General features: G+C 36.7%; 1 protein-coding gene across 1 annotated transcript in view; it reads right to left on the bottom strand.

Moving 5' to 3' along the window:
- Positions 1-25,500, bottom strand: part of LOC150107062 (elongation factor 1-alpha 2-like) — a 103,785-nt gene that overhangs the window by 14,718 nt on the left and 63,567 nt on the right. The window contains exon 5 of the mRNA XM_090392933.1: positions 10,873-11,083. Coding sequence (XP_090249059.1) covers positions 10,873-11,083 — 211 coding nt within the window. The remainder of the gene's footprint in view (positions 1-10,872; positions 11,084-25,500) is intronic.

The following is a 25,500-nucleotide window of genomic DNA, read 5'->3' as shown; positions in this document are numbered from 1 at the left end:
GTAAAATCTTGTGAAATTAAAGAAAATTATGAAATTAAAATTAATAAACTTTTGCACTATGAAAAGAACTGTCAAGTACAGCACTGAAAACAAAGATGGCAGTGCACAATGGTGGACTAGAGCAGAAGTTGCTCTGTTGTATTTCTAAGCATGTACAGAAGAAAAAAGAACATTAAGGGAAGGAAGAAAATAGAAAACAGCATGAGGAGAATGTGGAGTTTCTGTGTCTGCAATATATGAAGATTGAACAAGAATCAGGACAAAAGTCAAAAGTCCATTAAAAGACTGATAAGTAAAGTTTCTTTGCATGAATCCACATAGAATTTATTCAGTGAAAACTGAAAGAAACTTTATTGTTCTCCAGTTCATGCAGAAATAAGCACAGTAAAGTTTGTTGTTTTATTTAGGATTCTCAGTCTGAAGAGTAATTTGAAGTTATTGATATGGTTTTAGCTATTTCTTCAAAGTAGAATATTGAAACTTTCACACAGAAGTAAATTCTACAAGTGATGAAATTGCTGATAATGTTGCATATACAGGTATCCCTCGATTAATGAGATTAATTAATCCCTCGAATTTACTGCGTATATCAAAATCGCATCAATCAAATATAATAATCAATGGTAAAAAACACAATTCATCCATGATTGATTACTGTATTAATAGTTCGTTTTATATGGTACTCTTTTAGGAAAAATAAAAAATGAATGCAAAATAAATGTTTAATAAATACTTGTACTTACATTAGTTACTGCAATTTTTTATCAAAAGAAGTTATCAAGAGACGTTTGAACAGTTTTAGTTTTTTTCTTATCGACATAAATTCTATGATAAAAAGCAAAATGACTCTCTATGCCTCGGCAAACAAGCATTCTTCGATTAACATCTGGATCCATATCCATTACTTGCTGCTTAAGCAATTCTAAACTGCAAAACATTCCATTCAGTTCTTCAAATGTTATCTCCTTTAAAATGTTATCTCTCATCTTCACATTCAATTTGTTCGTTGTCTTCATATGCGCTTTGTTGTTCTCAAGATTGTTGTCACTGAAATATTTTGAATTTGAATCCAATAATACTTTAACATCTTCTGCATGAACACCATCAAAATCAAGGCCTTCACCAATTGCAACGATTTCTTCAATCATGTTGCTCACAGGATTTTGAAAACAACCTAAGTCATTAGCGCATTCTGGCAAAAGGTTTTTCCAAACAGCTTTCATGCAGCTAGAAGACACTTGCTCCCACGAGTCAGGAATGTTTTCAATTGAGTGGTTAATGTTAAATTTTATCCAAAATGCTCAGAGCCTAATCACGTTTTCTCCCGTTGTTGTTTCTACTGCCTTTGAGAATGTCTTCTTAAGAAAATAGGCTTTGAAAATTGCAATGACGTCCATGTCCATAGGTTGTAGCAATGATATTGTATTTGGTGGGAAAAATAACACTTTCAGATTCTCACACAGATCATTAAGAGAATTTGGATGACCAGGTGCATTATATAAAAGCAAAAGAGCTTTGAAAGCTAAGTTATTTCTCTTGCAATAAGCTTCAATTGCTGGGCAAAAATAAGACTTAAACCAATCTTCGAATAGACTTTGGGTAACCCAAGTGTTCTGATTCGCCCGCCAAATTACAGATAAAGAGTTCTTGTTACATCCTTTTAAAGCCCTTGGGTTCTGAGTTCGACAGGCAAACAGTCGCTTCAATTTAAAATCTCCATTAGTATTCCCTGGTGCTTAAGGGTCAAAACTGTATAACTGAGAGGAGACCTCCACATAGCCTTTAAAGGAATGCGGAGAACCGACCAGGGCTTCTGACCTAATGTCCAATCCTCACCTTCTCATGGTGCACCCTGTTGGGTATCTACTTGGATACTGAACGAACGAGCATGGGCTGGCAATTTGGGATTTGTATTCTTATAGCCGACCAAACTGTATTCTTATTGGTTAAAGCAAAATAAAAAATGATGGTACAACATGACAAAATTTCATGCCAGCTGGGGTGTCGCCCGGTTAAACAATGCCCCGTTGTTTTCGCCAGGGAACCAGGGCGAACAGCGAGAAGTCAGATACTGGAACAAATCTGAAAACAAACCCAAACTCAACATCACCAGAGTTAAAGATCGGTACTATCAACGTAAGAAGCCTGAATGGCAAAGAAATGGAGCAAGCTGAGGAATTAGATAAGTACCAGATCGACATAATAGGGGTGACTGAAACAAAAAAGACAAAAACTGGCTAGATCTTTCTGAGCAATAAATACAAAATGTTATATTCAGGCAATGACAATCAAGAAAAAGAAGGAGTAGCCATAGTATTCAACGCTAAATATAAGGCTAATCTTCTTGAGTGGCAGACGGTCTCAAGTAGAGTGATGTGAGCAAATATCAGAATGGGGAACTGGACAATGAGACTTATTTGTGCCTATGGTCCCACAGAAGGTTCTACTAAGGTAGAAGTGGAGGAATTTTTTGAGGCTTTAGAAAAAGCGCAACAGACACAATGAAAAGGGAAAAGTTGGTCCTTGTTGGGGATCTAAATAGCAGAGTAGGAAATGATTGTGAGACATACAAAAATATCTTGGGAAAATTTTGAGAAAAGAGCAAAGCTAATAATAATGGCAAATATCTGTTGGATTTCTGCTCAGGACATGGACTGGTTATTACTAACACCATGTTCCAACATAAAAATGTGCACAAATTCACATGGAGAGAAGAGGCAGGAATAAGTAAAGTCTCACTGACTATATTATTGTTGATAGTGATGTTTTCTCCCTGGTGCAGGACACCAGAGTGTACAGAGGATTTGAAATTGGAAGTGATCGCTATTTAGTCTTGAGAAGGATAAAATTGAATTTCATATTGAAAAGAATAACATGTAAGAAAGTTTTAAAGCGAATAAAAGTTGAGCAGCTCTCAGATGTGAACTGTAGACTAAAATACACAAAGATTATTGAAGAAAAAATGAAAGAGTTTGAAAACAGGAATCAAACCTTGCAGATTTAGTGGCAAACTGAAGAAAACATTGATTGAGTCTGCCAGACAGGCATGTGGCGAGGTTGTCTGCAAGGATAAAAAAATCAGAACTCCCTGGTGGACACAGAAAGTTAAAGAGGCAGTGAAGGAAAAGAAGAAAGCATATCAAAAGTTCCTGGCAAATAAGTCAGCTTGTGCTCTTAGAGAATACAGAGACAAATGCAAGAATGCTAAACAATGTGTAAAACTAGCTAAACAAAAGTCATGGGAAGACTTTGGCAAGAATATAGAAAATAAATATCAAGAAGGTGGCAAGATATTCTGGAGGTTGTTGAAGAAGCTTAGGAATGGAGGATAGAGTGCTGTAAAAGGAGTTAGAGATGATAAAGGTGACATGAAAACGGGAGAAAAAGATATCTTTGAAGTATGGAGTAATTACTTTGAAAAACTGCTAAATGAAACAAGCAGTGATAGTACAGTGGTAAAAAACACTCAACAGGCATACAGTCAGGAATACATATCCATACTTGAAGTAGAAAAAGCCATCAAAGGCTTGAAATGTGGAAACACAGTAGGAATAGATGATATGCTACTAGAAATGCTGAAGTATGGTGGTATAAGAGTCTTACAGTGGCTACACTGCATAGTTCATAAAGCCTGGACAGAGGGACGAATTCTCGATGACTGGAGTAGAGCCCTCATAGTACCCATATATAAAAAGGCAAATAAAACTCAATGTGAGAATTACAGAGGTATTTCCCTACTGAGTGTTCCTGGCAAGATCTATGCAAGTATACTTGAGAAACGGTTGAGAAGAATTGTGGAAGAAAAGCTTGGTGAACAACAAGCTGGATTCAGGCCAACAGAGGCTGTCAGGTTCAGATCTTCACTTTACAACAAATAGTCGAGAAATCATGGGAATATAACAAAGATCTGTATTTAACTTTTGTTGATCTAGAAAAGGCATAAGACAAGGTGCGAAGAGAGAAGCTATTCAGTACGTTACAGTTATATGGTGTCCATGGGGCATTATATCAAGCAATACTTAGTCTTTATTTGAGTTGTAAGTCAGTAGTTAGAATTGAAGGAAGTACAGGATGATGGTTTAATGTTAAATCTGGTGTGAGACAAGTATGTACATTATCCCCTCTGTTGTTCATTATCTATATGGATCACATTATGAAGGAAAGTGGTATTAAACATGATATCAAAATTGGAGATGTTAATGTCAGCTCTTTGCAGACGATGTTACTCTTCTAAATAAATCTGCTACAAGTCTGCAAGATTCTCCATCTAAATTGAATAGCTGTTGTAATAGATATGGTATGAAGGTCAGCAATAAAAAGACAAAGACAATGAAAATAGGCAGAATGATTGAAAATGTCAACTGTATTGTGAATGGAGAACCTGTGGAACAAGTAAAACATTTCAGCTACTTAGGCATGATTTTTTCTGAAGATGGTAAATTAAATATAGAAATAGGCAACAGAATCAACAAAGCTGGTATGGTGGAAAGTCAATTGAATAAATTCATATGGAATAAGGGAGAAATTAGTCGGAACACTAAATTAGCTGTATACAAGACAGTGTTCAAACCAGTTTTAACTTATGGATCTGAGAGCTGGGTCAGAAGTAAAACAATTGACCAAAGACTAGAGACCGCAGATATGAGAGTCCTGAGAAAGATTAGAGGCGTGAACAGATGCCATCAATGACAATATCATATTAAAAACGAGGATATTAGGAAAGAACTTGACATTGTCAGCATCGAGGAATGTGTTAGCAGAGCTAATCTCAGGTGGTATGGTCACTTAAACAGAATGGGCGAGGAAAGATTAGCAAAACAAGTGTTCTCTGCAAGGTTGGCAGCAAAACGACTCAGAGGAAGACCAAGATGGTCTTCCTCTGAGTCGTTTTGGGATGACCTCTGGTTCTCCCCTGATCTCCCACTATTCTCTGTAGAACTTCTCCACCATTGATCCTATAACAACCCTTTACCAACTTGTAGGTCTCTATCATATCTCCCCTCTTCCTTCTCTCCTTCTATGGTCACTTAAACAGAATGGGTGAGGAAAGATTAGCAAAACAAGTGTTCTCTGCCAGGTTGGCAGCAAAACGACTCAGAGGAAGACCAAGATATTATTATTATTAAAGACCTCATGGAGTCAAAGACTCATCTAGGAGGTCCTTTTATCTCACACACACATCTCATCATACTGCGTCTTAAACACATTCAAACTCCTTGCAGACACCACACTCTCAGGCAAGGCATTCCAATCACTCACAACTTTGCATGAAAAAAACCTGCCTCTCACTCCCCAACGCACACCCTCTTTATACAGTTTCCAGGGATGACCTCTGGTTCTCCCCTGATCTCCCACTATTCTCTGTAGAACTTCTCCTCCATTGATCCTATAACAACCCTTTACCAACTTGTAGGTCTCTATCATATCTCCCCTCCTCCTGTCCAGCAGACTCTGCAAATTACATCTTCTCAATCTCTCCTCATGCTCCACATTCCAGAGGTTAGAAACCACCTTAGTCAGTCGCCTCTGGACCCTTTCCATCATATCTTCATCCTTCTGAAAACCCGGTGACCAAATCTGGGCATAATAGTCCATGTGTGGCCTAATCAAAGCCTTATACAATGGAACAAGAATCTCCCTACTTCTACAAGTCAGTGTCCTTCGCATCATTCCCAGAAGCCTTTGTGTTGTCTTCACAATTTTGGCTATGTGTCCCCTAAATTTCAGATCCTTATCCAACATCACCCCCAAGATCTCTTATTTCCTCCACCTCTGACAATACAACCTCACCAAGCATAAATTCTGCATCCCATTTTTGTTTTCAAAATTTTAAAACCTTACATTTTGCAACATTGAACTCACATCCCCATTTGCTTGCCCAATCACTCAATTTATTCAAGTCTTCTTGCAAGGCCACAACATCTTCACTACTCTTTATGGTTCATCCCAACTTTGCATCATCTGCAAACAACTGAATATCTCCATCCAAATCTTCGCCAATATCATTAATATACAAGTTAAATAGTAATGGCCCTAAAACAGATCCCTGAGGCACTCCACTAGTGACTTTCCTTTTCCTGGATATTGCACCCCCATACACAACTTGTTGATACCTATCAGATAGCCAGTCTCCAATCCAATGCACTAATCTAATATCCAACCCCATCTGCTCTAGTTTGACTGTCAACTTATTATGAGGTACTCTATCAAAAGCTTTTGTGAAATCCAAGTATATTACTGTGTATCCTTCTCCTCTGTCCAAGGAAGCAGTCACTTTATTGTAATAAGTAAGTAGATTACTAAAACACGACCTCCCTTTAGCAAATCCATGCTGTCCATCAAAGATTATACCATTGTTGTCAACCCAACTCTGGATCCTAGTTCTCACAAGCTTCTCCAACAACTTAACCACAACACCTGACACACAGATAGGCCTATAGTTTGATGCTTGAGTTCGATCACCTCCTTTATGAAGTGGCACAATCTTGCCCTCCTTCCACTCTTTAGGGACTTGACCAAGTGCAAGACTCATATTAAAAAAATATGTCAGGGCAGGTGTCAACTCTCTGGCACATTTCTTCAGAATACGCGGTGATATATTATCAAGTCCCACAGCCTTATTTACATCTAGTTTACTCAACTCCCCAAACACCTCTTGCTCACTTACAGTCAGTCTCTCCTCCCCATCAACAACTGCTCTCAATCTCTCCATGAAGTCACATTCACAAGATTGAAAGATCTTTATGAACTGCTCATTAAGTATCTCCACCACACATTCTGCAACAGCTGTCTTTATACCATTTCCTCCAATCAATGTCATCCTTCAATAATCATTCTTTCTTTTGCTGGCTACATATTGAAAGAACTCCCTAGGATTCTTTTTAGCTTCATTAGCTAACTGCTGTTCACACCTCTCTTTAGCTACTCTCACCAACCAAGTCACCCTCCTTGCCTGGTCTTTGTAGACCTCATGAAATTGGTTACTTCCACTTCTCTTATGCTGCCTCCACAATGCCCTTTTTCTCTGTATTGCATGCTTAATCTCTTTATTCATCCATCTCACACCTACCTTATTTAACCTTCTCACCCATGGTATACATTTAGACATTGCATCTACTAAATATTTTTTGAAAATCCCCCAAGCTGCATTGATCTGTTTTCCAGCTAACTCCTCATTCCATGCTACACCTGCAAGCTGTCTCTTGAGCTCTTCATAATCACCCCCCCCCCTTGTAGTTCCACATATACCCTTTTTTCACAGGGGCCCTTGCACTGCTGGCAACCACCCAAGTAATCACCTCATGGTCACTTTTCACCAATTGGTGGATGATTTGATACCTCATTGATAATTACATCCACCGATGTAATTATAGGTGGGTATAGGAAAGATATAGGTGGATTGATATGGTACAAAGTGCCTTAGACAATAGAAATATAAGATCTGATAATGTTGGAGTCTTGACAAGTAACAGACTGATTTGGAGGAAAATTGTAGATAGGAAGTTAGTAATGATGTAATTTTTTTCATGTAGTACTATCATATCCTGTACACCCCTTGAGGGTATTTGATGATGATGATAGTATTCCCTCCAAGCATAACAGTTATTATTTATTATTATTATTATTATTACGGGTATCTCCATGGAGTCAGTAGACTCATCGCGGGAGACCCAAGCTAGCAAAACAATATCTGTCATATCTCTTCTTGAATTCATTTACAGATGAAGAGCTCACAACAAAGTCAGGCAATGAATTCCACTCATTCACCACCCTCCAGGCAAAAAACCTTGTTCTGACACCTTTGTTAACCACACTCTTCTTTAATTTCCAGAGATGACCTCTTGTTCTTCCATCACTATCACACAGCTGAAACATTTCCCCTGCATCAATCCTATAAAAACCTTTTAGTAATTTGAATGTTTCTATCATATCCCCTCTTCTTCGCCTATCAACCAATCTCTGCAATCCACAAGCTCTCAATCTATCAATGTAGGGAGCATTTTTTATATCACTCACCAACTTGGTCACTCTTCTCTGAACCCTCTCCACAGCCTCCTCATCTCCAAGGAATCCAGGTGACCAGACCTGAGCACAGTAATCCAAATGTGGAAGTATCAATGCTTTATAAAGGGGAATAATAACCTCTTTATCTCTGGATGTCAGTGTGTTCCTCAACAACCAAGTAATCCTATGTGCAATCTTGGACACCTTAGCAATGTGTCCTCTGAACTTCATCTCCTTATCTACCAATACCCCTAAGTCCCTAGCCTCATCAATCTCTTGGAGTACCTTTCCATCTATGTAGTACACAGCTGATAATCTTTTAATCCCAAAATGCAAGACTTTACACTTTTCCACATTGAACTGACATCCATTTTCTTTTGCCCATTTTACCAGCTTATTTAAATCCTCCTGCAAACTTTCAACATCAGCTTGATTTTTTATTGCACTACACAACTTTGCATCATCAGCAAACAACTGAATATCTCCCTTTAAGCCGTTTCCTATATCATTTATATACAAATTAAACAACATTGGCCCAAGCACAGAGCCCTGAGGCACACCACTGGTCACCTGCCTCATTCTGGACTCGGCTCCTCCATACACCACCTTATGGTATCTCTCCCTGAGCCATTCTCCTATCCATATCACCAATTTAATATCCATTCCCATCTGCTCCAATTTGCGTAACAGTGTTCTATGGGGTATCCTGTCAAAAGCCTTAGCAAAATCCAGAAGTACCACTGTGTAGCCAGTTCCTTTGTCCAACTCTGATGTTATTCTATTATGGATAGTTAATAGATTGCTAAGGCAGGATCTACCTTTAACAAAACCATGTTGGCCTCTATAGAGTATCATATCCTGATCCACCCATTCTTGAATTTTGTCTTTAACCAACTTTTCCAATACTTTTACCACTACTCCTGAGATGGTGATTGGTCTGTAATTCAATACTGCAGTTTTAGAGCCACCCTTATGCAAAGGAACCACTTTGCCTAACTTCCACTCCCTAGGGACCATACCAGAGTTCAAACTTAAATTAAATATCCAGGTAAGAGGGGTTGACAATTCATTTGCACATTCACGCAACACCCAAGCTGATATTCCATCTAAGCCTACCGCAGTGTTTGCATTTAAGTTTCGCAATATATTTAATACCTTTGATTCTTTAGCTTCAATTCTCACATTAGGTATTGCTATAGGTATAGAGATATCCTCACTTGGGTGATAGACTTTTGAGAAGTGATCACTCAGTAACTCGACTATTACATCTGATTTTGTCACCTCAATACCATCAGCACCCACTAAGGTTATCCTTCCGAAGTCATTCTTCCTCTTACTTGCCACATAGCGGAAGAACTCTTTGGGATTACCCTTGATCTCTTTGGCTAAGGTCTTCTCATAATCTGATTTAGCTTTTCTTACTATGCTGGTAACCTTCCTAGCTTGAGCCTTGTACTGCTCATGGGTGTCCTGATCGCCCTTCTCCTTGTAAGCAATCTTTTGATACTTTATAGCCAGGCTGCGCTGCTTCTGTTTTTTGATATAAACATTCTAGATGGCATTTTTTCCCAATAGGGGCCAGTTTCATCTATATGAAAATTATGATATGTGAATATATGAAAATTTGGTGGTAATCGTAATAATTTTCTGCAGCTCAGCAGGAAATGTAGATGCAGTATCTTCATCAGCACTTGTAGCTTCACCTGTTATTTTCACATTCTTTAGTCCAGCCCTAGATTTAAATTTTTCAAGCCAGCCTTTGCTAGCTGCGAATTTTGAATTGTCTTCTTTATATTTAGTGTCTTTAAGTCTTGAAAATAGGCTTAGAGCTTTGGCCATGATATTATAGGCACTAATTGTAATTCTCTTTTGATTGCAGTCTTCTAGCCAAATAATCAACAGATCTTCCATTTCAACTATCATAGCACTCCAGTTACATGTGCATTGCATACCTGCAGATGTAGATGCAACTTTACCTTGCTCACAATACTCATCAGCTTTGGATAAAATAGTCTGTGTTGTAGACCCGTTAAAGTAACTGGCTGGCACCAAGGCTCTGGGAGCACGGCTGCATGGGAGAAATTACATCATCATGCTCACGCCATGAGGCTTGCATGTTTTTGCATGGTAAATTTAAAGGCACGTTAATCAAAACTATTGCCACTTATATCAAACGACTGTCACAATTAATTTCGCCACGTTAATCAAAACCGCGTTAAGACTTATTATTTGTAAATTAAAGATTTTTATTTTTTGGTTATAAAGATGCCTGAAGATTCAATAAGTTTAATGGTTAATATATTCATTTAGAAGATAAGATATATATGTGAGATATATAACTTTTTTGGATATGAATCTATATACAAGTTTAGTTTCTGGTATTTTCTTTTTATTTAGAAGTTAGGAGTTAAACCACTTGGAGCTGAAGGAGTAAATTACTCAGTGTAAATAATAGGATTGCACACACAAGAAAAAAAAAATAAAAGAATACTCCCCTACATAATATGTAAAAGAACAATTTCCTTATACTTATGAAAAGATATTTGTGAATGAAACACCATGCATTCATATAGCATACATACATTACATACTGCATAAAATGTAATGTACTGCTATAAACTATGCTATTCACTAAAACATACTTTGTAATATGAGAAGTAAAATCTCAATTCTGGATTCCTAACAGCCTACAGAAAGAATTAAGACTTTAATGTTCACTACTTCTATTGACAGTGATAGCTACCACATTTCCACTTGGTGAATAACAATGCACAGAAGATATCGCCATTCATCAAATAAATATCTCATGTATACATTTATACTCGCACATAATATAATTAGTAGAACAATATAAAAACATAACTTTACCTTCAAGTTTCTTGCCACTCCTGCGGTCACATTTCTCTTTGATTTCCCTGAACTTACATGCGATGTGTGCAGTATGACAGTCTAATACTGGAGTGTAGCCATTTGCAATTTGTCCAGGGTGATTTAAAACAATTACCTGTGCTGTAAACTCTTCAGTGCATTTTGGAGGATTATCTTTGCTGTCACCACAAACATATCCACGACGAAGTTCCTAAAACAGGTTTAAGAATTTTTTTTTTTTTTTTTTTGTTAATGAGATAATACAAACAAAGCACACAAAATAAATAAAACTGAAATAGAACTTTTAAATAAAAACAGTGAAGCTAAATTAATATAAAAACCTTTTTTTTTAAAAAAAGTTAACTTTTATTTTTTTTTTATTCAAGTGTAATAATGACAAACCTATCTCTCAAAACATAATCATTCATTATAAGGAAATAATTTATAGTTACATAATTCATAAATCTGGTATATATATTTTTGTATACCTCGTATAAATAAGCAAATAAATATCACTGAAATGCCCTAAGCATAAAACCCAGTATAAAGAAGCACTACAAAACAAATTAATGGAAAGCACAATGCCTGAAGAACCATCTTAGAGCTTTACTTATTGCCCAGTCCATCCATGAAGAAGCAGAAAAAAATCTTTAGACACCAAGACTTCATCTTCTCAAGGTAAATGGGTATCACAAACTATAAGAACTGATAAAGAAACATGGCATTAAACAGCAATATATTGTTTATCAGAGGATAAACAATATACATATTCAGCTCACTGAACTAAATGATCAATTACTGCCTTTTGAAATGATAAGGAAACTATACCCAAGCTATCAAGTCAGAAATCTAAACTATATCAAAATATCCATAAAACAAGATAAACGTACCAGGTAGTTTATTCCTTATGAACCAAAGAAAAGAAGTCCCCAAAAACACTAAGAATAAAAGGCAAAGATGGCAAGATACCTACTGCAAAACCAAAACGAAGAACTATTAATTTGGAAGAACTACTTCAAAAAACTGTTGAATATTTTATCAGTGAAATATTCTGGCCAAGTATCCATTATGGGTACTTGGCCAGCATTGATAATCCAAAAAAGAAGTTCAAATTATTATTATTTTTCTGACCTCCATGAAGTCACAAGACTTACTGTGAGAGATCAACACAAAGACCATCATGTCACTCCTTAAATTCATCCCTGGTCTGTATGTTCACAATTGTCTTAGGCAATGCATTCGAAATTCCTACTATGCTCAATACAAAAAAAATTACTTCTTACCCTTTTACTAAAAATCTTCTTCTGCAACTTCCAGAGATGGCCCCTTATCCTTGATTCTTTCCTGCATTCTACCATATGAAAAATCTCATCAGTGTCAGTGTTAATATGATAATAACAGTTCAAGAGCTTAAATGTCTCGATCATAACCCCCCCCCCTCTGCACCACTTTGCCTACTATCCACCAAACTCTACAGTCAGTATGCCATCAGTCTATCTTCATAATCAACATTGTACACTCCTGATATCATTTTTGTTGAAAGTTCTTTATCTTGGTTCTATTATATATTAAAGATACCAAGAAATTAAATACTTGTTTTTAAAATTAAATACCTGGTTAATCCTTTATCCAGAGAAGCAAAACAATGTCTTGGGATTGAAATATATTTACACCTGAGCTACTTGTATATGCACAAGACATTGTTTTGCTTCCTTGGGTAAAGGATTAAACCATGTATATAATTTCTAGGTATCTTTAATGTATAATAGAACCAAGTTAAAAAAAATTGAATATCTTTTTCTCACCCAGAGAATTTTATTAATAAGGTCTAGCACCTTTGGCTACTTGTATATGAGATATACATGATTTCTGCATTACTTCATTATCTCTCCTAGGTCTGGCTTCCACTGATGAGACCTCAATAAAGGTCAAAACCAGTCTGGGTAGCAATCCTTCCAATTATGCATAGCGTTTTTACACTGTTGCATTATGGGACACATACTAAGGCAAGTGATGTGAAGACATTAGTCTCTATATACAATGGCTCAGACGTGAATATATTCACACACAAGACATTGTTTTGCTTCTTTGGATAAAGAATTAAAACCAAGTATATGATTTCTTGGTATCTTTAATTTGTGATATCATTTTTGTTATATGTCTCTGCACTTTCTCCAAGGCTACTTCATTCCCATCAAATCCCAGTGACCAGACTGCACAGAAATCCAGATGTGGTCTGTTTAAAGCTTTATCAAATGGGAAAGCACACTTTTACCTCTCGTGGTCAATGTTCTCCTCAACATTGCTGCTATTCTATGAGATGTCCTCACAGCCTTTGCAATATGTCTTTGAAACTTCAAATCTCTAGCCACAATCATCCCAGGATCCCTTGCTTTCTCCATTTCTTCTAGTATAACTCCACCAAGTGAGTACGAAGCATCCCATTTGTGGATCCCTAATTTTAAAACCTTACATTTAGTTGCACTAAACTGATATCCCCATGCTTTACCCACCTTCCAGCTTATTCAAATCCTCTTAAAAAGTCAAAACATCAGACCAATACTGATAATCCTTCCAAGCTTCACAGGGTTCAGTCCTGGGATCATTACTGTTCAATCTTTATGTCAATTATATTGTCATGGGACCACAGGGATTGTGGTCCTGTGACAATATCATTGATGTTCAGATGTTCACCTGTTTGCAGATGATATTGTCACAGAACCACAATCCCTGTAGTCCCATGACAATATCATTGACATAAAGATTGAACAGTAATGATCCCAGGACTGAACCCTGTGGAACGCCATCTATAACCTTCCTACTCCCCCCCCCCCCCCATATACAACTCTCTGATATCCAAACTCATATGTTGCAACTTAAAAACCAAGATTGTCATGTGGCACTCCACATGATGGTATACCAGCTCGTACGACACGAGCTGGTATACCATCCGATCCCACAGATGTATTGACATTGAGGTTATGCAATAGACTACTCACCTCCACTTCATTCATCACAATTCCCATATAATCTGCTGGTTTATTCATTTCTGCAATGTCACCGCCTGGATGATATATTCTTGCAAAGTGCTCACTCAGTAACTCAACTATATCCTATATCAACTGATTCAGTTACCTCCCTACCATCGGCATTCTTTAAAATCATTCTGCCATATACATTTTTCCTTTTACTTGCAACATATCGAAAAAACTGTTTAGGATTCTCTTTAGCCTGCATGGCCATGTTCTTTCATAATCCTTTTTTTGCTTTTCTTACCACACTCGTTACCCCTCTGGCCTGCGCTTTATACCGTTGATGTGCCTGCCGGTCACCTTTCTCCTTAAATTCCCTCCATAGTTGTTTCTTTTTTAGCAGCTCAAGCTTAATGGTGTTATTCATCCATTTAACCCCTACTTGATTTATTATTTGGACTCTAGGTATACAGTCAGCCATTGCTTCATGCAAACACTTCTTAAGTGACTCCCTTGCACTATCAACTTCTAGTTCTTGCAGTTGTACATGCCATGGCACTGAACCAATCAAACTCCTAAGCTTGTCATACTTTCCAGCCCGATAATTCCACATGTACCCTATCTTAATTGTAAATTCCAGACCTTTAGTCACCTCCCAAGTCAAGACCCTATGATCACTCTCACCAATTGGTGGCAATGTGGTCAAATTTGTTACAGCCAAATCCTCAGATGTAATTACTAGGTCAAGCACTCTCTGACCCCTAGTATTTTTCATTACATGCTGTCGCAGATAGTTATCCCTTAATAACCACATAAAATCCAATTCCTTCCTCCGTCAATCAATGCAACATAGTTGAAATCTCCCATAATAATTACCCTCCTTCCACTCATTTCTTCTATTTGCTTGTGCATACTGTCTCCACCATCTTTTCCATCACCTGCTCTATAGCTGCAACCAATTGTATATTTTGTTCTGCTAGCCACAATCTCACACCAAATGACCTCAAATGTGCTCTTTTCTCTATCCTGCAATTCAACTTCTATTCTCCTTGGCTGCAGCTCATCAGCTATCATCAACAATACTCCCCCCCATTTTATTCTCCCTGTCATTCCTGAACACACTATACCCATCACATTCAATCCCACTAGCTATATCATCTACAGTTAGCCATGATTCACTAATGCCAATAGCCTGTGATCTGGAAGTGACAACCATAGCCCAAAACTCTTCCTTCTTGTTCCTAATACTCCTAGCATTAGTGTACATGAATTTAAGACCCCCATTAGCCCCATCCCTACCTTGATGCCTTATATTAGCTATCCCATTTTGATTTGTTGTCCTTATTCGCTCGGGCATATTATACTCACTCATTCATCAACTGCCTCCCTAAGGTCTGTATATCTACTCCACCCCCTTAATAAATCTAGTTTCCCTGATTCTGCACATCCACTACATTCAGCAACACTTTTTCAAGTCTCCTTACACCATATCCATTCAAATGCAAGCCATCCATCTTATATAGATCCTTTCGCCCATCGAACTCACCCCACAAGTCCACAAATTCCACACCATTCGTCATACATAACCCATGCATAAAGTCATTTGCAATTATGGCCCTCCTTTTAAACACTTCACTGTCATACTGTGGCAAAAGACTAATCATCCTAACTCTCTCACTCTTTTCTTTTGCTACCTCAAACAATTCATTCAGGTCCTCTATCATTTCCATTTTATCTCCTTTCAAATCATTCGTACCTGCCACAACAATTATTTCTTTCACCCTTTCCATTTGCTCTCTAATAGACTCAGTTACATCCTTTATGGTCGCACCAGGTCGGTATGATTTTGTCAAATCCTCTACTAACACTCCTCGTACTAACGAGTCTCCATACAGCACTCTCCTTCATTTTGTTTACATTCACACTCATACGCTTATTTTTCCTATCATACTTTTTATTATTGGCTGGGACAATCAGTCGACTTTTGTTCATACGCTCTAGCTGGCGCTTTGCCCTTTGTATCGCTCCACTCAACAACCCGATCTCACTCATTGCATCTATCTCAGCTTTTTTATTTTCTGTAAAACAATTAATTTGCTCTGAATTAATACCATCAATTCACACTTTCTACATTCACACCCTCACAGTTCTCTGGTACAACCTCGCCATTTCTTGTCATATCACTATTTTCTTCATTCTGAAGTTTGACAAAAATATCACACTCACTACCTGAATTACACTTTAATTCCTCATTCTCCTTACACTTTCTACACAAATTCACTTCTTTATTATCATCTAACCATACTCCGACCGCACTCCGCAAAGCGTACATTTCGCAGATAGTACACTGAATCATCTCCTTTATATTACCGTTATTGAATAAAGATGGTGAACCATCATTACTGGCTGCCATTTTCCTTCATACAGGAACCATACTACTTATAACGTATTTTATCAAATTATAAATTGAAATACCAAAAACACGCAAACAGACACGCTAAGATACGCAAGGCAAACAAAACTACGTAATATTCACATAAATTTATCAAAGATAACTTAAAATAACACTTATCTTATCAGGAGCTCTCGACAAACACAAACGACTACCTCTAGCGGCATAAGACCATCTACTTGTATTAAAGCTCCGATTAAATCAGGCTACATTCTAAATTACAAAGCTGGAATTTATGATCAACTTAGAAGAATATTATCTTTGGTCCCATGGTGTCAGTTACTGAATGGAAAAAATGTCAGCAATGCATGGGAAACTTTGAAAAATTGCTTCAATGAGGCAGTATCTGAATGTATCCCTAGTGTTCGAAGAATAAATAGGTTGGGAGTGAAATGGATTTGCAGCCTTATTAAGCTAGTGATCCACAAGAAGAAGTTGATGTGGAAAGAATATCGTGAGAATAAGAGCGAGAGGAGTTATGAAATATATAAAGCTCAGGCCAGAAATATAATGAGTATTGTGAGAAAAGCTAAAACGGAGTATGAAAAGAAATTGGCCATGCAAGCTAAAGGCAATCCAAAAGAATTTTATTGTTATGTCTCAAGCAAAAGAAGGAATGAATGTGGAAGAATAACTTTATTGGCAGTGGTACACGAGTGTCGGAAGCCAAGGAGATTGTTCAGTTAATGAGTGCTCACTTTGTTAAGATATATCAACCTAGTGCATGATGCTACTGCTACGTTAGATCAAGAGTTACGGGTTCATGAAAATGAGATTAAAGAGCTCTTGCATAACCTGGATAAGAATTTGTCAATAGGGACAGATGGAATATCTGCCCGTTTATTAAAGGAATGTTCAGCTGAATTGGCTAGGCCTTTCACACATTTGTATAAACTTGAGTCTCAACTGAGGAATGATACCAAAGGAATGGAAGGAATGTATGATAGTTCCATTGCACAAGTGTGGTGCAAAAACTGATGTGTCTAACTACCGACCTATTAGTATCTCTGGTGTGGTAGTGAAGATTTTAAAGAAGTTGGTAAGAGCTCGCATACAGAAATGGGTAGACAAGCATTCTATACTATGCAGGGAACAGCATGGGTTTACTAAAGGAAGGTCATGTTTTAGCAATTTGCTGATATTTTATAACAATGTTACGGCCCAGTTGAATAAAGGGAATGGATACACTATGATAATGGTGGATTTTTCTAAGGCATTTGATAGGATACCACACGATAGGCTGTTGTGTAAACTGGAGAATATGGGACTAAAACATAATCTATTGACTTGGATCATGGGATGGTTGACAGACAGAGATCAAAAAGTAGTATACAGTGGGTGTAAATCTGCCAGATTTAAGGTAACCAGTGGTTACCTCAGGGTTCAGTCCTTGGGCCATTATTGTTCAATCTATACATTAATGACATCAGGCAGGGCATATCATCAGATTTGCAATTGTTTGTTGATGATGTGAAGATAGGCAGGGCAATCAGGGATGCTGCTGATATTCAGAAATTACAAAATGATTTGAATAGACTGGAAATCTGGGCTAATGAAAATGGCTGCCAGTTTAATGTTAGTAAGTGTAAAGTTATGCACTTTGGCATGATTAGAGTTCCAGCGGCATATAATATTAGCGAGGTTATGCTACAAGAACCTGAAGAGGCAAGGGATCTTGGTGTATTGATGGATAAGAATTTAAAGTCCAAAGGTCACATAGCAAACACAACTCAGAGGATAATTGGCATGTTAAAGCAAACCTTGACATGTAAGGATAAAGAAGTAATTTTGCCTCTTTATAAGGCTTTGATAAGACCACACTTGGATTACTGTGCACAGATTTGGTCTCCAAGGTTCCAAGGGGATAAAGAAGCCATGGAAAGGGTGCAAAGAAGAGTTACAAAGATTTCATCCGGATTATGGGATTTAGATTATGAGGTGTGGACAGACTTATGTGTTCGTCGAACATGTTGTTTATTATTTTAACGGTATAATAGAACACAGAAACTAAGTAAATAATTTTTTTTTTTTTCAGATAGAGGGCGCCAAAATCAGGACTCTAGTCTTTGTGTTGCTGCTACAATTTTGTTTAAGTACACCATGTTGTTTTAGTCTCGCGTATTGTGACAAACAGAGTTTTTGTGCTCTGAAGATGCTGGTTATAACACCAGCGAAATATCAGCATCAAGTTAATAAATTGATTATTTACTTAGTTTCTGTGTTCTATTATACTGTTAGATTATGAGGGCAGATTGCGAGTATGTGGATTATAGACTCTGGTTAACAGGAGAAAGAGGGGTGATATGATAGAGGTCTATAAACTTTTGAATGGGTGTTATAGCATTTCAACTGATGAAATTTTTCGTTATATGGAAACACAGGGCCATCCATGGAAGTTGAGGTTGTTCTCAGCCAAGAAAGGGTTAAGAGCTAGGTTTTCCTCCCAGAGAGCAGTGAGTGAGTGGAATACTTTGCCTTACGGGTAGTGAGTGCATCTAGTGTGAATGAATTCAAGGGTAGGTATAAGAGCTGGGTTGGGTAATTTACAGCCTCCCTCGATGAGTCCTTGACTCCCTGGAGGTTTAGATAATAATAATATCTACACTGTGCTGTACACACTACCTGCCTGTTAGACACTTAGCAGTGTCTCAGTTATCAGATAGACTGTCGCAGTATATCGCAGTGCTGTGTTCAAGTAACCCTTATTTTATTTGTAACCCTTATTCAAGTAATCCTTATTTTATATGTTGCAATTTGGATATTATTATTATTTGACACCTCCAGGGAGTCCAACGACTCATCGAGGTGGAGTGTGCCAACAGCACTGAACGACTGAACTCCTTCCAACTACTAACCACGCTTAAACTTGCTTAACTTTTTGCAAGCCATTAGTAGCAGAGGCTCTACTAATTGACCAACCTTTGCTGTAAAAGAGAAGCCGTAAAGTGCTTCCTTTAAATGAAAAGGCGAAAGTTCTTGGCTTCATAAGGAAAGAAAAAAAATCATATGCTAAGGTTGCTAAGATCTACAGTATGATAGGAATGAATCTTCTACCTATGAAATTGTGAAGAAGGAAAAAGAAATTCGCCCTAGTTTTGCTTTGCACCTCAAACTGCAAAAGTTATCGCCACAGTGTATGATATTAAGATGGAAAAGGCATTAAATTTGTGGGTGGAAGACATGAACAGAAAACGTGTTCCAATTAATGGTGACATGTAGCGCCAGAAAGCATTGAGCCTATACAAAGACTTCAGCAAGGGATCCCCTGAAATGAGTGACACCAAGCCATTAGTATATTACATAATAGTACATTAGTATAAGCAGGTGAACTAAAGTTTTTCTATTTTAATTATATATATATCTTATCTTCTTTATACCCTCTTTTACCTTGCAGTGTCGAGGTTTATTAATCATCGGACCTCAAACCGTTCACAGGATAAGGTGGTCAGCCCTACACCCTGGTGTATCCTATGTCCTGTAGTGCTGAGTACTCGAGGCTGGTTTGCCTGCTTTGTGGGATGAAAAACCCCAGGATAAACTGGGGAAAAAACCCTACTGTCCACGCCCAAGACTGGCTAACTTGGCTATGGCTGAGGAAGATCCTTCAGCTCCTTACGTCGCTAACAGGAATCGAATCTAGGACACTCCTTTCCCAAGCATATGGTTGTGAAGCACACAGCCACTAGGCTAACCGTGCAAACTTATATATAAATATAAATATAAAGAGAGAGAGAGAGTTTTTACATAATCTGGAAACTGTCCCACTAGCGACCAAACATGGAACTTTTCATGCCCCCCTTCAATCCTCTAAGTAAGCAGGGTCTCACACTAGGTAATGAAATTCATCACCCCCCCCCCCTTCGTCCATATAACCAATCTGTTCATATCACCCTACAGGGATTCTTTATTAGCTATATTCCTTATTACTCTTCCTAACTTAGCATTATCAGCAAATAACTAAATATCATACTCTGTTATAAACCAGTGATCACCCACTTTCTCATAAATTCAGCATCACGGATATCATACAGTGATATCTGTAAATCAGTCACTCTCCAATTCATGTTACAAGTTTATTTTTAAAACTCCTCCCTTTGAGTTTGAACTGTAAAATCTCTCACGTAAAATTAAATTAATTTTTTCAAGTTCGATTTTACAGAGGTCTCCATTCATATATTTTGTATGAATTTATGTAGTAATATGTAGTAATTGTATGAATGTTAAATTTTACTGTAAAAGTGCACAAAAATAAGATAAGCTTTATTAAGTTGTATGTAAAAGGATTAGCAGAGGATTATGAAGGAGAGAGAGGATTAGCAGAGATTACAATAATGACTGTGCTTAAACAAATGTTCGCAAGATCTTGCAAACATAAAAATATGCACCCACGATATAGTGTCTCACACGGATCCTGCCGATGTGACGTCACTGTGCCAGAGGGTGATCCTGGCAACAATTACGTGGTTACATAGAATGAGACAAGATATTTAAGAGGGCTCTCACTGGCCACTCTATTGCACTCCTTCCTGAGTTTCGGAGGCTTCTGGTGCCGGTCCCTTTCGAGTTCAATTTTACAGAGGTTTCCATTCATATATTTTGTATGAATTTATGTAGTAATTGTATGAATGTTAAATTCATACAATTTAACATTCCATTGAAAATATGACCTCGTCATATTTTCAGTCAGGTTGCAACGACATGTTCGGAGCATACAGCAATCCATGAGCATAGCGAAAGACATCGGCAGTTCATTTCCTGTTTCTGATGGAGAAATCTACCTAATCTACCTAAATTTCCTGGCAACTGCAAGAGCGAAGAACTGCCATATCGTCCAGTCAACAGTCATATCCCAGGAAAACGTCGCAAGGTTAAGCAAACCTAGCTGAAGAATTGTTCATGTTAACTGGACTGTATCTGTAACAGCTACTGTAAATAAGCATAAATTTTGTTTTAAAAGCTTACTTTTGGAATTTATGTATATGATGAAAGTGCTTACAGGAAATTGTTAATAACTAGTTAAGTAAACAGTTATGGTCATGAAAGGAAACGAATGTAAATGTTGTATATAGAATGAACGGAGATTAGCTAAGTTAGCACATAAGGAATAACTGTATGTTAAATTTAGATGGGTTAACAGTATAAAGGATTAAGCAAGTGTTATGTAAGAGAAAGTTAATTGTATGTTGCACTTAATGTGCATATGACTAGGTTGAGAAAGAGATTTTCTCCCTCTTACATTGTAATTTGTAGTTTCATACTAAGATCAAAATAAAATGTTTTGTTTGTATAACTATTTTGCCTGATCTATTGGCAATGCACTGTCCCCAAAAAATTAGCGAACCTGCAAGTTTGTTTGATTAAAAATCGCCACGACTACCTATAAGAGATTGTGTGTGCTAAATTTGATCTTACCTATGTTCTATACTTTAATTCTCAGGGTATATATACAAATTAGAATGGTGCAGCCGTTAAACAAAATAAATTTTTCTAATTGCATTTGCTGGCAAAGGTTGGTCGATTGGTAGAGCCTCTGCTACTAATATCTCAGTTAAGTAAGTTTGAGCGCAGTTGGAAGGGGGACCAATCATTCGATGCTGTTGGCACACTCTCCCTTGATGAGTCTTTGGACTCCCTGGAGGTGTCGAATAATAATAATAATAGTGTGAGGATTGGTAACCTGTTTATCATGGATAGACTAATAACCAAGGTCATTCACTAGCAGTGAGAACATAAAGAAGATTAAAAGGTATTAATACAGAGGTCTATCTTAAGTAGATTATAGTTATGGCTGAGTAAAGTAGAAGTAAGTAAGTAAGTTAGGCCTAAGGTGCACGTGTAAAAGAATAACACAGGCATGGTTGATAGAAATACAAAGTTGATAATAGACTTAGAATATTAGAATGGGGCAGTTGATGTCAATTTACAATTAAATTATAAACAAATATTATAATTTAAAGTACAACCTCCAAAGTGGAATTCTGTCAAATACCTTGGCAAAATATAGAACTATTATGGTATATACAGAGGTTTAACTGCCGCAGTTGTAAAACAAATAAATGTGTTAAACTACAGGGTGTGAAGGTAAAGTAGAATGTTAACAATGGTTCAGTAGACATGAGATAAGATAAAGTAAGAATATTTTACATCATATTCCTAACGAGTGAAACAAAAGCAATCCAATTCTATTATACAAGGATGAAGCTAAGATTAATGCAGGAAATTTTAGACCAATTAATATTCTCAAGTATGGTTCAAAATATTGGAATGGTTGGTTAGGAATCACATCAAAGGTGTGTAGACATTAATGGGATCCACTGGTATAATAACCAATTGTAACATAGTAACTAGTATAATATCTTTAATTATAATAATAATAATTTTGTTGAAAGTTTTTCCACTTGGTTGTACTATAAATTAAAGATACTGAGAAATTATATACTTGATTTAATCCTTTATCAAAGTGTAAGTAAACAAAGTTTGTGCAGGAAGTATTGTTTGCTTACACTTGGATAAAGGATTAAACCAAGTATATAATTTCTTGGTATCTTTAATTAATAATAATTTTAATAATAACATATTAAAATTCTCTAATCCAGAGATTGGATCTTTAAATTAACATTGCCATTAGGAATTAAGTTCTAACCTTTTCATAGAATGACCAAGACATTACTGAGACATATGCTCCTGTATCCAACAGAATCTCACAAGGCACATCTTCAATCACACCTTGTATGGCTGTTAAAGGCTTTCATTACTGTCATTTGCAATTTCAGCACTGTCAAACTGACTACACGAGTTACAATTAAATCTGCTAATCTGATTATTCACTAAGTTACTCTCCACTAATATAATATTCGAGTCATACCTTATTCCTTTTCTTTCTTTAGAATCTGACTCTTTCCTGCTGTAACAACTTCAACTAAATGTCCTAGTTTGTTACAGTTGAAATAACGTCTAGGCAGACCTCTTTCTTTCCTTACTTCATTACATTTAGTCTCATTCTCACTAGATGATCTATCTGACATTTAATGGGAGTTGTTAGTACTTTAAGCTCTAACATTTTGATTAGTCTCTCTTGCCCTTCCAGTATCAGTCTTTGTTGTCTCTCTACTTCTTCCTTAATAAAGGTCTGGCTCTCACTGACGAGACCTCAATAAAGGTTGAAACCGGTATGGGTAGTGACCATTGCCTTTAATGTTTAGCATCATACATCTCTACAAGGGGATGTGCTTTACATTAAGGGGAAAATACTAAGAAAAGTGATCAGTTCTTTATCCACCTTTACTACGAGTTGCCTTGACTGGCACTACCATAAGTTGTCTTGGACTTGCACTACTTGCAGGCACAAACTTGACTTTCTTGTCTGTTTGCTTACTTGGGAAATAGGATTAAAACCAAGTTTATATAAAATTACTTGGTATCTTGAATACATAATATACCCAAGTTAAAAAACTTTCTACATGAAACACTTACCTATACTTTATCTCAATTGAGGCTTAAACCTATCAATTAGTATATCACAAAACTTTCCCCTTATTATTCAGATTTATGCAGGTTCGTAGTTCTTGAATTTCACTGTTGTTTAGCAGTCCTTCAACACATATGCTGAGATCTCAACAAGTTCAAGTGCTGTATTTGAGTCAAGTTCTCATAATATTAGCATTTCTATTGCATCTATCTTTATTCTTTAATTCAGCGCCCTCCCCACTGTGCGTGCATGCATTTTGTGTGTGTGTGTTATTATTTTGTGACACGTCCAAGATGACCTGCTACAAATAAAAGTATGATACTGATTTAAAATCCAATTTAACACTGATTGAGCCACCACAAGCTTTTTGAAATTGGATTTTAAATCGCTATTCTTGCCTTTATGTCACTTTTACATCTTCCATCACTGCTAATAACACTTCCTAGATATTTAAATGTCTTTACTTGATTCAATTTTTCCCCATTTATTCTGATATCCATATTTGCCTCTTTCCTTGCTATTTTCATTACCTTTGTTTTTCTGATCTTAATTTTCATTCAATAATTGATATAGGATTCCAGTAATCGGTTCAACAGATGTTGTAGTCCTGTTTCAGTATTTGATAGTAATGCCTTGTCATCTGCGTATCTTATTGCAAATATCTGTCTACCTCCAACCTTTATTCCTTCTTCCGAATTCTCCAGAATACATGTTAAAAAAAATTTGTGACAGAGAACAGCCTTGTCTTACTCCTTGTCCATTGATACCTGGTTCTGTTGTACCATATATGTCTCCCATGGCAGTTTGTCCCATATATAGCAAAATAATTAGCCTTCTGTCTTTCCAATCTATACCAATCTTTTCCATTACTTCCACCATCTTATCCCATTTTACAAAGTCAAAAGCTTTTTCAAAATCTATATAAAATCTTCATAGCATCAGTGCTATTCTAAAAGAAGTTCATAAAAACATATCATACTTGTTTGGTCCCTAGAAGTTTGATATAGAGCAGGTTAGAATATTTTGCAAAGTTATCTTGCAACAACATTTCACTTATTTCAGAATGCACATCTGAAGAAATTGGAGTTATAACAATAAGAAATGCAGTCATTTTAAAAACAAATAATACATTTTACAAGTTGATTATACTGTAAGCAGGAGGAATCAGTAATACTTAATACCTATTCTGATTTGTGATAACTGCATGCATTATATTTTAATATGTTTCTTGAGATTTCACATGATTAGAAAATGCATAAATAAATGTTAATTGTGGACAAATTATACTTGCTTACTTAGTCAAATTGTACAGAAACAAAAATATTAGGAGGACCTTTGCAACATATCTCATAATGCAAGATTCACCATAATAAGGAATCTCCTCAGGCCTTTGCAACCACAATCCACATAATTGTTGCAATACTGAGAAAGATGTTGATGCAGAAATATGGGAGTGCAGCAGTTCTACTGTATAAGTCCTGGCCAGACAACATCTGAACTGTGGTCAGATACTGTCACCAAGATTTGAGTATTTCAAAACACAGCAAGGCAATTAAATATGAACATCAGGACTATAGAATGTTGGCCACAAGGATAAATTGAGGACATGTATTCTATAGGATTTGGTACACAGAAGGCAAGATGGTTAAGAATTTAAACTATTAAGAGGTATTTACTATTGAATACTGAGGAGATTTTTCACACAGTAGGTACACAGAATGTGTTGTCTGTAGTAT

This window comes from Typopeltis vanoorti, chromosome 5 (assembly GCF_054136105.1).
Source record: "Typopeltis vanoorti isolate ZY-2024b chromosome 5, IOZ_Tvanoo_1.0, whole genome shotgun sequence".
NCBI classification, from domain to species: Eukaryota; Metazoa; Arthropoda; class Arachnida; order Uropygi; family Thelyphonidae; genus Typopeltis; species Typopeltis vanoorti.
This window is presented reverse-complemented; position numbering and strand designations above follow the sequence as displayed.